Source organism: Leopardus geoffroyi, chromosome D4 (assembly GCF_018350155.1).
Source record: "Leopardus geoffroyi isolate Oge1 chromosome D4, O.geoffroyi_Oge1_pat1.0, whole genome shotgun sequence".
NCBI lineage: Eukaryota > Metazoa > Chordata > Mammalia > Carnivora > Felidae > Leopardus > Leopardus geoffroyi.
The window spans coordinates 59,204,572-59,222,928 of NC_059342.1; the positions used below are offsets into that span (position 1 = coordinate 59,204,572).

The window sequence follows — 18,357 nt, forward strand, 5'->3', positions numbered from 1 at the left end:
CTGAGGAAGTGACATTTAGGCTGAGACCCAAAGGATATGCTCGGCAGGTGCTGGCCAGGTGGAGGGGAAATGGGGATAGGTTTCCTGAGCAGGCATAAGCCCATACAAAAGCCAAGAGGAAGGATTCAGCTTGTGTGCCATAAATGTTTCTGACAGTGTTATGTGAGCCTTCCAGTGAGATCCTGTAAGCAGCGGGCCTGGCAAAGAGCAGACACTCCCTTCCTGTTAGCCCTCCTTGAGGCTGGCATGGCCAGCGTACAGAACAGCAATGAAGACAGAAGGTGACCAGGCTGTCGAGGTAAAGAACTGGGCAGGGGCAAGGCCAGAGATGTTGGCTCAGCTGCTGGTTGCCTGGTTGGCCACGGCTCTAGGCATTTCCCACCCTTACCTGTGATGAGGCCTTTGCCATTCTCGTTCACTGCTATGCCAGCTGCACGACCCTTAAAAATGTGGTTCCCACTAAAATGCAAGGAAAAAGAGTAAGATGAGACCACTATCATATGTCAAAGCCAATGCCTGCTCAAGGTGACTACCTTCTTTTGTGGCCTTCCCCAAACAACGCAAGTCCACAGGGGCATAAAGCATTTCTGCAGTCCTAGAAGCCATTTATAAATCTTTAGTGAACTTGCAGACAACTTGATCCAGAACTAAATCAATAACTATGCCATACAATCACAATGCTACTCGAGTTTCTGTGGCCTCTCTTGACTGTCGCTCACATGCAAGCTGTTTGAAACGCATGCCATCGTGGGGCACAGGTGACAAGTCCACAACTGGTCATGTCAAGAATTCCTAGGAAGCTGTGTTAAGCTTCTTTGGGCGTGATTTGTGCCCAAAGCTGAGTCAGAGTCTCTGCCTGTAATGAGCCTATAATACCTGTTCATATCCAACAGCTACTCTTTATCTTATTTTCTGTTAATCACCTATCCCCTGAAAGACAACATAAAATAATGACATGCCTTAAAAAAAGAAAACCAGATTTTTTAAAAGGGGGTTTTGAGAGTATCAGAGGATGTGTATGTGAGACCTCATGGGCTGGCTGAACCACATGTGGAGGATACAGGAAAACATGCTCCTGCTCAGAGAAACACGCAGCCCTCACTGCCATGGAAAGGCCTTGCGAATGAAACACCAGACACCTGAGCATGTTAAGGACATGCATTGTCTCTGCACCTCAGTTTCCTGCCTGTTAAAACAAAGCCAGTCACACCTGGACATTAGCACAATTGGGTTATCCCTGGAGGACACACATTTGCTGTTTGTTATTTTTACTAACAGGAATGCTGTGACCTCCTTTCTTCCTGGAAGGGCACCTGCCTCCTCTCTTAGGAGACAACCCTCCTACTTCCTACCATGTGGCTGAGGGATTTAGGTCCAGTATTCACCCAGCTCTTTAGAGCCTAACTCAGGGCCTGGCATCCAACAGAACATTACTGAGTAGGAGTTGGCTAAGTTTTCCCATCTCCTAGGGCAGGGTCCAAATGGTTTACATCTTTGGGGAAAAAACCCGGCAAAGTATGTTGATGCTGGGGAAGCCAAATGTCAACTGCACCTACCTATGCATTTGAGTGGAACAAGAGAAATCATTTGTTAAAGACATCCCTATTTTTGCCCTCAGATCTAAAGAGTCTGTTTTGATCTGGTTACAATTCAGTCAGCAGATGGTTACTGTGGGTTTCTAGAATTCACGGTCGGACATAGTCCCTGGGCTAGGGCATCCATATTTCTGAGAGCTGTGCCATAGCAGCAAATGCATGGCTGGTATAGTTTAATACAAATCTCACCTCCAGAAGAGACCCGTGGGCACTTGGAGAGTGTATGTATGCAGGGAGAGCAAAACAAAGATAAAAGAGGGATCAGAAAACATTTAGGAAAAGGGGACAGATCATTGTTCCAAGAACCAATGGTAGGATGTTTATCGCAGATGAGACAGTTTGAACCCTGTGCTTCCTAGAAGCCAAGGCAAAAAGAGAAACACAAAGGGTTATAAAACTCTCACTGGCAAAAAGACTGCCATGGCCTTATCCAGGCTACTTCGGGGATTTCAAAATTCATTCTGTACCCTCCCCCAGATCCCTACCTTCCATCACAAAGAAACATAAAGGGAAAAAAAAACACAACCTATTCTCTCAAAGAGGTTCTGGTTTTTTGTTTTTAAAGATTTTAAGTAATCTCTACACCCAACATGGGGCTTAAACTCACAACCCCGAGATCAAGAGTCGCACATTCCACTGACAGAGCCAGCCAGGAGGAGCTCCTCAAAGAGATTCTGTTTTAAAAACCAAGACGCTGATCTGACTGTAACAGTCCTTGCTCAGAACTCTTCAACAGTTCCCTAGCACCCACAGGGTAAAGTCCAAACTTCCCAGATTTGGTGTGTGACTGCTATGACAAGTTATCATACACACAGTGCCTTAACACAAATTTACTACCTTCTTGTTTAGGAGGTCAGAAGTCCAAAATGGGTCCTACAGGACCAAATCAAGGTGGCAGCAGATTTATGTTCCTTCTGGAAGGTCTATGGAGAATCTATTTCTTGTCCTTTCCAGATTCTACAGGTCGCCCATACTTCTTGGCCTACAGTCTCATCACTCTGACCTCTGCTTACTACTGTCACATTTCCTCCTCCCGACTAATTCTCTTGCTTCCCTCTAAGGATCTTTATGATTTACAGAAGATCCTACCTGGATAATCCATGATGGTCTCCCCTTTTTAAGGTTATTAATTTAATCACATCTTCAACATCTCTTCTGCCATGAAAGATAACATATTTGCATGTTCCAAGGATTAGGAAGTGGATTGATCTGGAGAGTCATTATTTTGCAGATCATACTTGGTATCAGAGGTTCTGTGTTCCAGCATCAACCTGCCTTCATAGGCTGCTCTTCTACTCAATCTTCTGGGCCTCTTGTGGCAGACGCACCACATTTAATACCATTTTTCCAAGACACATCCTGGAATTTCACTGCCCCTGAGCCCAGAATGCCATCTCCCTGGCCACAAAATCCTACCTATCCTTTACACACAACTCGTGCCTTCTTCCCCTGACTCACTCAGCTGAAACTATGGCTGGCTCCTCTGTCATTCTGTCACTTACACAAAGACCTATTAAAGCACTTGTTTTGATGAGTCTCCCTCATGGTTGTGTGTCCATCCCCAGCATGAGACCGTAAACACCATGGAGCAGAGACTGTTCTTACACGCTTTTTATATCACTGTCCCCTTACATAGACAGTAAACACTTACATGTGTGTTAAATCTATAGCACGCATATGTATAAACACATACTCTTAAGGTAATAATGCAAAAGATGGAGAAAGAACTCTGTGACCACTAACTGTTTTCAGTAAGCTGTCTGTAACAGTCAAAAATAGATGCCTAACTAGGGTGCCTGGGTGGCTCAGTCGGTTGAGCCTCTGACTTCGGCTCAGGTCACGATCTTACGGTTCGTGAGAGCCGCGTTGGGCTCTGTGCTGACAGCTCAGAGCCTGGAGCCTGCTTCGGATTCTTGGAAAAATGTCTCCCTCTCCGAAGAGGGATGTCTCCCTCTCTCTGCCCTTTCCCCGCTCATGCTCTCTCTCTGTCTCTCAAAGATGAATAAATGTTAAAAAAAAAAAAAATAGATGCCTAACAGTAATAGGACTGGTTCAAAAATTATGGAATACCAAAAAGATGGAATGTTCTGAAACTTTCCAAAACTGATAAACGCCATGCAACAATATGGAAAAGCACATCTGGAATAATCAAGGGGAAAAAACACTTCAGAATATATTTGCTGCACATTTGTTCCAGTTATTTTCCTAAAGCAAGACATAACTGTGTGAGTCTTCTGTTTAAAAATTTTTAAACGCCACCTTCCTCAGGTGGGTCCACATAAGGCTTCCTCCTCCGGCCCTGAGCTTTCTTCTCATCACCCCTTCCACTCTGCCACGGAGATATAGATCATGCTGCAGCAGCCACAGGACCCACAATTTTCTGGGATAGTCCCAATTTAAAACATTTTATACCAACATCACAACTTGTGTCAGACATGTTCTCAAGCCACAGTGGACTATTAGCCAACCCCTGAATCTGCTGTGTTCTGCTGCCTTTGTTCATGCTGTTTCTTTTACTAGGAATGCCCACTCCCATATCCATGACAGTCCATGTTCTACCCACAGTTCAAAGTCCAACTCTAACGCCCCTTTGTAAGGAGGCCTTCCGACATCCCCCCAGTAGAATGGTTGTCTCTTCGGTAGCATTTATCAGCCTGCCCCATTCGAGAGCTGGGATGGCAGCCCCATGCTCCCGGCAATGCCACTGCCCCTTCTCGCCCAACAACTCACATGGCTGATCCATCACAGCACGCTTTTGTGCTGAGGCCAGATGCAGCCCCTGGATCTTAACACAGCATCTTAGGTAGCTGCTTTCAACCGAACAGAGTTGTCAGGCAAGTGGAAATCTTTATGCCATCTCTGTCTTAGAGTTATTTCTGGTCACGTATGTCTTCCATGCTAGAGTGAGCTCTGGGGGAGCAGAGTGCTCCTCTGTTATCATCATTAGAGGTGCTCAGTAACGTCTACTGAGTAGAACTGGTAGGAAATGCAAACAAAAGCGCTTATGTTACTACAGTGGGATCGGGGTGGAGTCTCCTTTGCTTGCTTTGCTATACTGTTGTTTCAGTAAACAAAAATGTTTTCAAATGGAGGAAAGTCACAGTGTAGGAAGCAGAGATCAGGGAGGAAAGAAGGGACCATGGCTGAGGATGGTCTGGGTACAGCACACATACCTCACGACTGGATTTCCGTGGTACAGGATATAAATACCAGCCTCCTTATTTGAAAAGATTTGATTGTTCCGGATGACGCCTTTCCCATTGCCAAGGACAACAATGCCAGAACGAAGGCCGTGGTGGATCTGGTTACACTGCAAGGGAACAGGAGACACCACAGAAGACAGATCAGACCTGCCAGCAAGAAACCGAGTGCTCAACTGCCAGCCCACAGCAGGGCCGGGGTGAACACAGTGGAGAAAGCGCCCCTGAAGCCCCCTGCCTAGCACATGATGAAGTGAATGGACCACGCTGCTGCCCTGGTGCACACATGCAAAGCTGTAAGTGAGAATCCAGAGAGAGGAGTCTTCACTGCCCCGCCTCTTGCTCTCCATCCGCAAGACATGCTACTGAATGCTGCTGAGCCTCCAGAGTCCTCCAAACACAATACTCCAGCCAGGCCACACGGTCCAGGGTCCAGGGAGCTCAGCACCCCACTACATGACAATGTTGGCCACGTGCAGTCCCAAGTGGGCCACCTCCAGGGAAGAGTGAGAGCCATTTGGCTCCTACTCCCCACTTCCCATTCAGGGAAGGCCTGTGGAAAGGTGTGGCTCTGGGAAGCCTGATTGTTCCATGGGGCATGAGATCACAGAAGCTGTATGTGCTACAAACAAAGACCCTTAGATTTATTTCGAATATCTCTTCGTACGCATGGGGATGCTGGCCGAAGGCCATACAGTATGCAGCAGAGCCAGATCTGAAACCTAGTTCTCCCGCTTCCCAGTTAGCTGCTTTTGCACAGCGACATTTTCAGGTCATAATAAATGATAATAAAATTGTTTCACTCTGTTAATTAGAGCCTAGATACATTCCTATACTTAAACCAGGAAGTTAGCTGTTTCTCTTCCAAAACGATTTCACAGAAGCAAAGTTCTAGTTTGCTTTAAAACGTTCCACACTGTAAGCAATCCTATTCTTACTCACTTTCCAGATTTTCTCCTGAAGGATTTGGCAGACTCACCAGGGCAACCACTGCCTAACACAAGTCCCTCACACGGTTGTGAAAAGCGAAAAGCTTGGAGAGAGAAGCGTAAGCAGTGGCATTTCCATCCCCACACCCTTTCACGAAGCCAGGACAGAAACATAACGCCCCCTTCCCCTCCACCTGCTAAACTGGCCTGTCCCCTCTGTCCCTGGGAAGGCAAACTCCTCTCATCTCTCTGGCAACAGTGGCATTCATTTCCTCAGGCAAGGCTGTGCATCAGACACCAGCTGCATGGCAGAAATACAGTGAGAGGAAGGGGCTGAAAGAGGACGCTGGCTAGGCATGTCTTTTTAAATATAGTTAGAACTTTCCTTCATCTGCATAGTTAGGAACTTTCCTTCATCTGCATTGGTGAGGGTGGATTTTTTTTTTTAATGTTTATTTAGTTTTGAGAGAGAGATAAGGAGCACATGGGGGGTGGTGGGGTAGAAAGAGAAGGCGACAGAGGATCCGAAGCAGGCTCTGTGCTGACAGTAGTGAGCCCAACGTGGGTTTAGAACTTACAAACTGTGAGATCGTGACCTGAGCCGAAGTTGGATGCTCAACCGACTGAGCCACCCAGGCAGGCACCCCAAGGGCAGTCTAATATAATGGGTTAAGAACATCGACCCTGAGTCAGGACAGCCTGGATTCAAATCCCAGCTCTGTCACTAGTTGTATGATTTGGAGAGGCATCTTCAGTGTCTCTATATGCCTCAATGTCTTTATCCATAAAATGGAATATTAATTCTACCACACAGGGTTGTGTAAAGATGAAACCACAATACTACATACAAAGTGATAAGCACTAGGCATAAAGGCAGATATTATTTTTTCAAGGCCATAAGAAGTCTGGGCCATTCCTTAGTTCCTGGAATATGTGTCTCTAAGGGAAGGCCTGAGCAGAAAAAGGCCTCTCATGTCACTGGTCCTATCTTCTACCATTTCAAGTGGCTTTTACATTGGTGTAAAATCAAATCCACATGGCTTCACAACATTCATGAGACAAATAATCTTCAGAACTAAACATCATAAATGTCCTTTTTATAGTGAAGAATGATCTAACATTTTAGTTAGATCCAGGTATCTTGCAGGGCAGATACAATATCTTTATTCTTCTCAAACTCAAAGCCAACCAGAACCTATCAGAGCTGAGGAAAATGCTCTGTGACATTTCCCTATCCGGTCCTCTTTTTTCCTGACAAGGAGACTGTAGGGAGGTGACTTCTTCAAAGCCATTCCTATTACGTGAAGAAAGAAGACAGAGAGTCACAAGGACACACAGAGAAAAGGCCAGGAACCACTTGCAAACAGGAAGCAATATAAATTCAAGGTGGCAACACTTATTTAAATAATCTCAGAAAAGGCTTCTGAAAAGAAGCTACTCTGAAAAGAGCATGAAGACAGAGAAAAGTACCAGTATGAGTGGGTTGGACTTTTTGCGGATGTCTACTCCTGCCTCCGCATTGTGGTAAATGTTGTTGCCAGCGATCAAGCCTCCGCCCTCCAAGCGAAGAAAGATGCCTGACGCTCTGCAGCGGTGAATGTCATTCCTGAGCATGACGATCTAGGCAGAAAAGAGAAAGCCATTTGTTTTCTTGTCACAGGTTTTTTAAAAAAACCTTTTTTTAAAAGAACACCTGAGTCCTTTCTTTACCATCTGCTCCCTCCCTGCTATTCCACCAGCAGACAAGGATGGCCTCTTCCCACCTGGTGTGCTCCCAGGAGCTGAGGAGCTCTGTGCCCTGCCTGCCTCTGCCCTGTAGGCTCCTTACCAGCCACAGTGGTTCGTTAATAAAACCTGGACCTAAGCTCAGCCCCGTGCCCCGTGTTCACAACCTGTGAACAGAACTGGCTCAGGGAATGGAAAGGACCCTCACAGAAGATGGGATTTAGTGGTCTTCAAACTCTACGTGCTCTGGGGTTACATGGAGACCTCTCCAGGTTCCAAGGACACAGCTAACAACGAATGGAACCAAGGTCCACATGTGCCTTTGCTAAAGTCACTTGTCTGAGGGGTGTCTAGGTGGCTCAGTTAAGTGTCCGACTCTTGATTTCTGCTCAGGTCATGATCTCACGGTTCATGAGATCGAGCCCTGTGTCTGGCTCTGTGTTGACAGCCCCGGAGCCTGTTAGAATTCTCTCTCTCTGCCCATGCCCCGCTCATGCGTGCTCTCTCTCAAAATAAAGTTTAATAACATAACAAAAAATAAATAACAATAAAATAAAATTCACCTGCTTGAGAAAGCACCTGAGGATAACCTCCCCACTTTCCCTTTCACTTTATAAGACAAAGGCCTATTCTTGTCCATTCTAAATCTTTCTTGGGTGTATTATCCTGGGGTGCTCCTTAGTTTGGAGTTCTAAGGGAAACAATTAGAAGCATTGGTATAAGGAAGCATTTAAACAAGGTACTACAACCCAGCACAGAGCTTATTTAAGGGGATGATTGCCATTTACATTTTCTTTTTATACTTAACAGGTATAAAGATTCAGAATATATTTGTATTGTTCTAAGCAATTGCGTATAAATAGTAAAAACATATCATATCAGGATAAACTGTACACTACTAGTAAATAATAGACCACATTAAAATAAAAGTCTAGGGGTGCCTGGGTGGCTCAGTTGGTTAAGTGTCTGACTTTGGCTCAGGTCGTGATCTCATAGTTCGTGAGTTCAAGCCCCACGTCGGGCTCAGTGCTGGCAGCTCAGAGCCTGGAGCCTGCTTCAGATCTGTGTCTCCTTCTTTCTCTGCCCCTCTCCTGCTTGCACTCTGTCTCTGTCTCTCTCAAAAATAAATAAACATAAAATAAAATAAAATAAAATAAAATAAAATAAAATAAAATAAAATAAAATGTCTAGGAGGGTAAGGTACAATGGAAGTCCAGTTTCAAAGGGAAGCTGTTTAGGACAGAGAACGCTGACCAGAGCAGTCACTGCTCCCCCACTTACAAGAACAGAATCAGATAAGGCACAAAAATACAGCCTTTCTTGAACGTGTCAGAAAACCGAGGTTGCAGGGCGGCCAACAAGCCTGAAATCCAAGGAAAATAGGCACCTCCCAGGAGACAAGATGGGAGCACTTGCCTGCACAGCTGCATATGGAGCCACATGAACCGGTAAGGATTCAGCTACAGGGTTCAGTGCATTGTTGAAGGCCAAGTGTGAACCAGTGTGAGAGTGCAGAAGCCCTGGGAGTAGGTGTGTCCACTTCTCCAGAGACCTTGTGAGATGCTCAGAAGGAAAGACCGGGGGACAGGACAAGAGACTGAGGACAGATAGCCTCCCACATGGTGGAGGCGTGGGGGAAAAGAAGAGCAGCTACTACTGTAGGAAAGTACTAAGCCCCTCTTTGAATTTTCTCCCCAACTTCCCTGTAGAACAAGTCTTCAGCAGTGGGGGGAAGGGCAGCAAACCCTGTCATGGAAGGGAAAGAGAAAACCCCATCTTGGGCCCAGATATTTAGAACCTCCCTAATGCTGGGGGTGAGGCAGGACCATTGGAAAGTGCCTACTTCCAAGACCCATAGACACAGCACCTGCCTAAGACTAAGGACAAACTGGGACACAGGAGAAAACCTCCCACCAGCCCAGAGCCACAAGTGACCACAATCTGCTGGGAGGAGTGAGACCATGGAGACAGTCCCTCCAACCCCCTGAGAAACAAAGAGAAGACCCTAAAAGCAGAGGAAAAAACCAGCACACGGTAAAGAAGAACATGAAAAATGCTGAGGATAATCATAACAACAAAACCTGAACTAGCTTAATCCTGACTAGACTGACCCCAAACCTGGCCCTCTAAAGGCCTAGCATGAGAAGAGGTGTGCCCATTTCCACACATAAATGTGATTGACCTCAATTTCTACTTTCCCAGATACTTGACTTTCAACTAAAAATGGTAAGATACACAAAACAGCAAGAAAAACATCACAGTTTTCTTTGTGGAGTCCCAAGCAACTGGGCTTTCTGCCAGCCTTACTCTCCTGGAGATGTTCTAGAAGGCAGGGAAGGGTGGCTGCCCTCTGGCCACTAGATCAAGGCTTTGCTTCTAGGCATGGGACTAGCTCAGCAGGTCCTGCACTCCCTGCACGCCCACAGCTCCTGCTTGTATGAACGCCACTTAGCATATAATTGTACCTGATGCTGGGTACTCACGAGAAACCATGGATTTTTTTTTTTTTAAGTCAAAAATCAGGAATATCAGTTTCTCAGGTTCCTTGCTAGAGACTCACAAGGAACTACAGGCTGCACAATTTCTTCTCAAAGCCTCTGGAAGCAACAGTTCAAAAGGGCTCCAAGTAAGGCTGTGTAACTTTTCATTTCTCCTTTTCGATGACTCTCAGCTACCACCTGCTCCCAAGTCTGCATGGCAGGGTGCATCTCTCTCCAAAGCTCCAGACCCAGGAAACCAGACAGCACCTCTGCTAGATGTCAGAAATGCTCCAAACTCAGCATGCCCGGAACGAACTCAGCATCTCTCTCCATGTCCTAATCTCCCATGTTCCCGCTATTGTCTCAGCCACTCAGGCCAGAAATCTAGGCCTCAGGGCTTTGACTACTCCCTCCTAAAGCCCTCCTTCCTACCTCTCCAGACTGCCCTGTCCCCTCCAGTTTCTGAATCACAATTCTCCACTGTCCCTCATTGATCTTGCCTCTTGCCTAGTTCCCCTCCATTCCATTCTCCAGAAAGCTGACAGCATGAGCTCTTCACATACAGATCTGACCATAGTTTTCTGCTTAAAATCTGTCGGTGAGTTCCCATTGCCTCATGGCAAACTCCAATCTCTATGGCAAGACCTCTGTGCCTCAGCTAGCTGACTCCCTTATCTCACAGCCTCCCCTGAACCTCTGGCTGTCTGAGTTACTTGTAACTCCCTAAATGCGTGGTGTCCTTTCTCACATCTGGGCCTTCACACACACACCTCCACGGTCTCATAGCCTCCCCTTGCCAACTCCTACTCCTCCTGGGAAGCTCAGCCTGGGCACTGCTTCTCCAAGAGACCTTTCCCTGAGGCTGGGCTCCTATGCCACCCATGGTACCTCCATCATAGCATCTCTCACACCGGACTTTAAAAAAATAAACAAAAAACATTCGTTGAGCACTTGCTATGTGCCAGACATACTACTAAGCACTTTATATATATGACCTTAGTTCATCCTTACTGTACCTTGGAGACAGGTAGTATCATTAGTCCAAAGGACACATAGCTAATAAGGGGCAGAGCCAGAATTTGACTCAGAAGCCATACCCCTGGTAAGTATACTAGGTGGGAGAGTGGGGGGAGACCCTCCTGGAGGGCTCGGACCAGATCCTATCATCGCGGTACCTGAAAACAAAACTATCACCCATCCTTTTTATCTGACCATTATCTCTTATTTTCTATAGGTTGATATTGTGCTTTCCTGGTAACATCATCTAAAATCCTCTTTGGAAGTGGACTGGGCAAAATGCAATTAAATGCGATTGCTGTTAACTGTTCTAGAAGGCTGCGGAGATCTGCAAGACTCCCATGTGACACACGTGCAGTGCCCCTCAGCTTACTAGGTGCTTTGGCAATATTAAGGTACCGGATCCTCACAAACCCCAGTGAGAGAGGCAAGTCAGGGAAGCTTGTTTCCATATTACAGAAGAGGACAGTAATGCTCATGGTGGATCAGAGGAGAGGCAAGATTCAAACTGAGGAGCTAGGCCATGCTTTCTTCCAAAAGGCCATGTCTTTCCTCTGAGAGGCTGTTCCTGTGCTCAGTGGCTTGCAGGATCTGTAGACTCTCCTGCGGCACCCTGAAGAGCCTGCAGGGTGATGACTGTATCAGGGGCAGGATGGACTTAGCATAAAGTCCAAATATCTCATAGGGGCTTTTCAGGCCCTGGGCAAGGTGGCTTCTGCTCGTCTCCTCTGCCTCATTTCCAACCACTCCTCCCTCCCCAGAACACTGTTGAATTCAGCCCCACACCCAGGCCCCAGTGCAGAATGTTCTGGCTGCCTAGAATGCCCTCACTCTGTGCCCCCTTTTCACCACACGCACACTATTTTGCTTGGCTGTCCACTACTCGTCCTACAGCTTAGACACCTCTTCTGGGGAGCCTTCTCTGGTTTGGATCAAAGCCAGTAATCATATGTCCCTCAATTTTCTCTCATCCAGCTAAAGAGCCCTTGTTCCTTCTTCTAGGACTAGGGGGACATGGTTGAAAGCAGCATGACATAACAAAAGGAGTTGGAAGACCTGGGTTCTAGTCTCAGTTCTGCCACTAACTTGCTGTGTGACCCTGAGTAAGTCACATTCCCCCTCTGGGCCCTGTTTCCTCTTCTGTAAAATGGGAACAATAGTTTCTGCTCTATCCAAACCAGATGATGGAACACAAGATAAGGGTGTGTTAGAAGCTTGTATAAAGATGCTTTAAAAAAAATAGCCTTCCTATGTATAGCCACAGGAGCCTATCTCATCAATCAAAATCATGTTTCTAGTGACCCAGGAAGGCCTCATGAATTTGCAGAGTGAGCCTTATGACAGCACCTTGCTGTTATGTATACACCGCACTGCATAAGTCAGGTTCCGGAAGATGTTTCCTTCCATCTTGGCTCGGCCATAGGAGCAAACGAAGACGCCTCCCTTTCCGTCCCGGAAGAGGCACTTGCGGATGAGGCAGCCCTGCACAGAGCTGGCCAGTGCCATGGCCTCTTTGTCCTTCTGCAGCTCCTGCTGCAGAGAGTTCAGCACTAGGCAACTGGGCAGCTGAATGGATGCTCCTGGAAGTGGTGGGCCTAGAAAGGAGCCCCCCAGTACAGGGCGTGGGCCTTGCACTTGGTAGGACAGTCTGTATGTGAGCTGGTCCTCGTCCTCATCCTCACCACTAGGACTCAGGCCTCCATCGCTGCTGTCTGGGGTCTGGGCCACCCTTTCCCCATCACTGCCCACCTCTGCCTCCTGTGAGCCAGCCTTGGAGCCTGGCTTTGGGGAGGTAGAAGCTGGGCTGGTAGGGCTTTGGCTGCCTTCAATGACAATGTCACAGGTCCTTGGGCTCCAAGCCTGGTCCCTGCTCTCCAGGTCCAGGGACATTAAAGAGTCAGAATCCTCCGTGGGTAGCACACTGGGGGAGGACTTGATAAGCCCTAGTAGATACTTGTAGGCCCAGTTCTTGTCTGCAGATGGGTGGCCCTCCACAGTCACAGAGTTGTTTTCACTGCCCACAAATTCACAGTTTTCCAGGACACACAGGGGCACATTGTGCAGGAAAACATGGGTGTTTTTGAAGGTGCAAAACTTCACTTGGCAGGTGCCTGGGCCGTGGACCTGGATATGCCCGTTCTCAAAGTTGCAGTTGTCAAATTGGACATGACCCGATGTTGTCTGAGGAATAAAAAAGAGAGAGTGGATAAAACAGGGATGAGAATTACTTTGTTAGGCAGTACTCTAACTGCTCTTTAAGGAGGGTGGAGCACGGAGAGGCCATTTGTCTTGCTGATCCTATCCTCCGTCCCCCCAACCCCCCGCCCAGGGCATGTGTCAGGCCCCCGGACAGGAAGCTGCACTGCATCAGAGCGGTGAAAATTTGGAGTTGCCTGCCTTTCCCTCCTTCTAATCCCAAAGGGAGGGGGATGAAAGTAGAAACGGATAATGGCAGGAAAAAGTTCACGCTGTGCAGCAGGGCCCTTCCTAAAGACCTCAAATATGAAGTAAATTCTCCCAATACTCAAGAAATGCTTAGTGAGAACATAAACTTTGAGGGGTAAGGATGGGGAAGAGGGAAGAAGCTGAATGCTCAGAAGGATGCTGTGTGAAATGGATCAATGGTAACCAGGAGAAGGAATGTCACTACAGAGATGATACGGAATAACAGGGACAGCTTTGAACTGTGAGAAACACAAGAACTGGTTGGGATTTGAGCATGACTTTACTGTGACCCCTGAAGGGGGAGGGAATCCTACAGTGGTATCTTGGTTATGTGAAGGAAGTGTGAGGTCACGAGGTGTTGTGCTAGGTCTCAACCCTTCAGCCCACTTTCCATTCACCATCTTCTCTCAGCCCTGCAGCACCCCACAGAGCATCAGCTTGGTGTCTGAACTTAGGACAGAGCCAGGCAGAACCCTGAGGGCTAACAGAAGACAGGCCAGGAGGGGCTGAGCCCTGCCTGGGCTGGGGCAGGCAGTACGGGATGCCCAGCCACAGGTACTGGGAAAGAATCCAGCCTGTCTGGCAACTGGAACATAGCAGGGAGTACAGCAAAGGACAGCAGGCTACGTCCCTAAAGAGGCGGATGAGGTATGCTGCCACAGCTGGGCAGCACTGAGCAGTGGTTAAGATGGGCTCTGGAGTCTGACTGCATGGGGCACTCCCATCTCTGCCTCTTTCAAGTATGTTACCTTGGATAGGACTTCACCTCTCTGAGGCTCAGTTTCTTTGTCTGCAATAGGGGGCTTACCAGCTAACGAAGCAAAAGGTGGAGAGCCAGATACCAAGTTGGCACCTAATAAAAATTAGCTATCATTACCTGGGGTCAGGGACACAAAGACAGAGACTCCTCTCGGGGAGAGAAGTGCTGAACCCCACAGCACCACTCCCCTGAGCCCCTCAGCTCCCAGGCCTGACTGAGAAGCCCAGCCACTCTGTATTCCTGAAAAGTAACTGTTTCTGGATTTCATGCTAAATGCCACCAGATGGATTTGAACTGTAAAATGAGGGAATGTTCCATGATTCCACTGAGTGATCCAGACACATCCACCCCATGAACAGTTTCTACATTCTCTAGCAGTGACCACCCTTGAGAGCCTGGCCTGACCTTACTTGCCTTAACCTCTGTAAATTCTTCCTTATGGCTAAGTTAATTTTTTCTAGCTGCAATTTAAGTCTATTTTCTTTTACTTGGTCCTCTCTGTAGATGAACACCAGCTCTCTGGAGATGCACAGCTGTTGTTAGGGTTCTCCTCAGAAGTCACTAAAAACTGCTGTGAAATCACTCTGGCCTTTGCATTTTTCAGGCAAGGTCATCCTAGCCCCTGTCCTGTTTTCAGTTAAAAGACAATCACAAGTGGAGCACTGATACATGCCAAGCATTAAGCCAGATGGTGGGCTGGGCTACAGAGAAGTGTTAAGGCCAGGCCCCCACCCTATGAGGGTCTGCAGCTGCACTTCTAAGGGGAAAGGAGAGGCTGAAACCAACATTTTACCCTCAGAGTAAATGGAAACATCGAAGGTCTGGAATCAAACTTTCTTCTGGGTCTACAGACCCACATAGGAATCGTTCATCAGTCCTTCTGAAACAATCTAGGCCTAAAAAGTAGGCTTTTAGGTTTCCAAGGAATCCAACACAATGTAACTTCAAAGGGGCTTACAATTTGAGTTCTGGATTTGAGTTCTAACTTCACTAATTATGCATTTGAGAAAGTTACTTAGCAGCATCTCTGAGCTTTTTAGTGCCCCTCATCTGCAAAATGGGGATCCCACGTGTACTACCTACCATGAATGTTTGTTGTGGGGATCAAATGAAGTCACCGATGCAAAGTCACCTAGATTATCAATATAGGCTTTGGATCCTAGCTCTGTCTCTTACTATGTCACTTACTCTTGCTGAGCCTCAGTTTGCTCATCTATAAAACCAGATGACACTACACATCTTACTAATGGCTGTAAAGCATATGCCAGGCACACAGTCAGTGCACCATAAACGACTGGTAGTATAGTGATCATTACGAACTTGAGGGACAATTTGTTGTTACTGGTAGAATAGTGGCAACATAATTATTATTGATTAGGTACAAAGTTTACATATTACAATGTTTCTATGCAAGGTAAAGCTGTAAACCGCTCTGCCAGGACCTACCAATGTGTCAATACATACGTTGCTTTGAATACAGCCTGTGTGCTCTGTGTTACCAGAGGATATGTGTTGGGCTGGTATTTCCTGAGCCTCTCTCAAGTCACTCTTGGTGAAAGCCTGACCTTCCTTGATCCTCCTTCACAGGGTGGGGCTGACATGCTAAAGGTCATTGGTCCTGCATAGCCTCCCCTGGCTTTGCCTATCTCTGAGCATGATGTGTTGTTCTCTGCTTCCTGCGACCATGTGGCATACTCCCAGACCTGGCTTTGCCACCTAGCTACTCCCCTGTGGTTCAAGTGCGTCCAGTGGGGAAGAGGAGTACAAAGCAGTTCGGGTTCTGAGTCCTTGGCTTATTTTTTAATACAGTTTTGCCAGGAATAAAGCAGAATGTTGATTGTTACTGTGCCCATTTCTTAACTGGTGCAGAGGAGTGTGTTACAGGAATAACGACAAAACTCTTAATTCCAACAAAAAGGGGTTGCAAACCCACTAAAAAGAGGCCAAAGCCCAGGGTCAGGACTGGAGAGGCCACCTATCTGGATATGGACACCCACCTTAAACATGAAAGGGGAGAACCAGGCCGGCATGAAGACAAGGTTGCACAGGCGTGTGGTGGAGCAGTGCTGATCAATGCTGGCTAGCAGGGCCACTTCACCCAACTTCCCGTGGCCTACGATCTCCACGGGTACCTTCAGGATGATTTCACCTTGCTCTTCATACACACCTGGGAATAGCACAATTCGGTCATACAGGCTAGCCATGGCCAAGGCACTGCCCAGGCTGTCAAACTCATGGCCTGGCCCAACACTCAGGGTACGGCGTTCCCTCCTCCGGCGAAATAGAGAAAAGCAGACAGAGGACTCCAAGTCCAGGGCATTCTTGGTCCATGTCTTAGAGGCAAGATAATGTTGCTTGAAGGCCTCCCTCCAAGACTCAGGCTCCACATCGGGCTGGTTGGGCCAGTTTGGGTGGCGGCATTCGGTGCATCCCAGACACAGCTGCCTCCAGCGGGTGCTGTCGAGACTGAGGATCAGGTCATACCAGGCTCTGCACACCAGGCTGCAACGGCCCAGGTCGGGAAGGTGCAGATAGGCTAAGATCATGCGCCACAGCTCCAAGGGGAGACCACCGGCCTCCATGGTCACCTGGGAGCAAACACAAAACCAAAGAGGTTTTTGTTGACCCCTCTTACAGCTCCTCTTCTTAAAATATTCCCTGCCTTCTCGTGACCCCAAGGGTGTGCAAGAGAACAGGGCCCAGCCAATCATAGAGCTCCATCCCCTCAATCAGAGTCCTCCTCTGGGATTGTTCCACCTGGAATCAGCAGGCAAGACTCTCTTTTCTCTCGGTCAGAAACTGTAAGGATATAACCCCCAAACTGCTGTTCAGCCATTTTCCCCACTTGTGGAAAGAACCTTGTGGGTACCAGAGCCAGGCAGAGATGAGGAGATGAAAGATGAAAATTGAGAAAGAAAGAAAAAAAGCGATCACACGTATATGTGTCCTGGTGGTACTGACTCCACACTCCTGAAGCTGCTCTGGAATATGCAGTTCTTTCCTCACTTCCAGGAGGTACCTCAATGGCCTTCTAATAAATTCCCTTTTTTGCTCAAGTTAGTTTGATTTGGGTTTCTATGACTTGTAACAAGGTTTTGGACTAATACAGAAGGGAACCCACCTTTCACTGTTTCAGTCCTAGAGCTCTGGACTTCCCAGACTCCCAGGGAAGGGACCTCTATTTCTTCACAGCAAGAGGAATGAGAACTGAGGCAGTGAGTGTCCGTCTGTCTGCCTCTCTTCATTACCAGATCACATAATTACACTGTACTCCCATGTGAGGCAGCCTCAGGAAAGACTGATGCTGGGTCAGGCTGTGAGTTTTGGTCCTGGCTCTGTGGCTGGTTACTGATGCAACCCTGTGTCCTAAACACCTACCATGCTGGCTGCCCAGCCATCTGCGCCCTTGCTTTCTGCCCCACCAATTTACCCCACATGTTTAGAGACGCAGAGCTCCCTGGTAGCTCTGTCTGTAGAACACTACTCCCCAGGCCCTTAGCAGCATACAGTTGGGATGCTGGATGGCTCCAACTGGACCACTGAAATCTCCACTGGAATAGGATTTGCAATTCTAGAATCAGGTTGACTTCTTTCCTGAATGGAGAAGAATGATAGGCTTCCTTCCTGAGCCATAAACTCAGGAAGAGTTGCTAATGACCATTTTCTTTGGGGCGGGAGGGGGGGAGGAAGGGCAGAAGAAGCTAGTCTATATTGAGAGAAGAACGAATTGGAGACAAAGAAATGAGCAGAGAAAAGGGCAGAAACCATGCCAGTTCCTCTATGGCACTCCAGGTCATGGCTCCAGCCTATGCTTAAGGCTCAGCTTTATCCTTGCCTTTTGAATTCCATCAGCTAGCTCTGTGCTCTTGTGATAAATTCTCCTTTTTGGTTAAGTTGGCTTCATTGAATTTCTGTCATTTATACCTAGCTAAAGCCCTCTCATTTATGAGTGTCAATTTCCCCACCTAAAAAACAAGAGGACTGTGTTAGATGACCTAGAGCAACTTCCAAGTCTGAAACCCTATAAAGGCTCTAGACAACTAGAAACTCAAACTGGAAATAGGGCAGACTTCACAGCCAACTGTAATCCAGTTGTTAACCTCTTCCGGGCCTTGGTTTTCCTCCCCATTTTATGAAAATGATGATCATACCCGTCACCTATCTAGGCCCGGGAAGGCTAGAAGCACAAATGTGTGATTATGTCTG

General features: G+C 47.4%; 1 protein-coding gene across 2 annotated transcripts in view; it reads right to left on the reverse strand.

Moving 5' to 3' along the window:
• The window catches only part of FBXO10 (F-box protein 10), a 54,982-nt gene that overhangs the window by 9,807 nt on the left and 26,818 nt on the right, over positions 1 to 18,357 (reverse strand). For both annotated transcript variants that reach the window (XM_045469092.1, XM_045469091.1), the window contains 5 exons: positions 16,149 to 16,739; positions 12,294 to 13,127; positions 7,195 to 7,344; positions 4,769 to 4,905; positions 389 to 459 (listed from right to left, as the gene is read on the reverse strand). In XM_045469092.1, coding sequence (XP_045325048.1) covers positions 389 to 459; positions 4,769 to 4,905; positions 7,195 to 7,344; positions 12,294 to 13,127; positions 16,149 to 16,733 — 1,777 coding nt within the window. In that variant the 5' untranslated portion in view covers positions 16,734 to 16,739. The remainder of the gene's footprint in view (positions 1 to 388; positions 460 to 4,768; positions 4,906 to 7,194; positions 7,345 to 12,293; positions 13,128 to 16,148; positions 16,740 to 18,357) is intronic.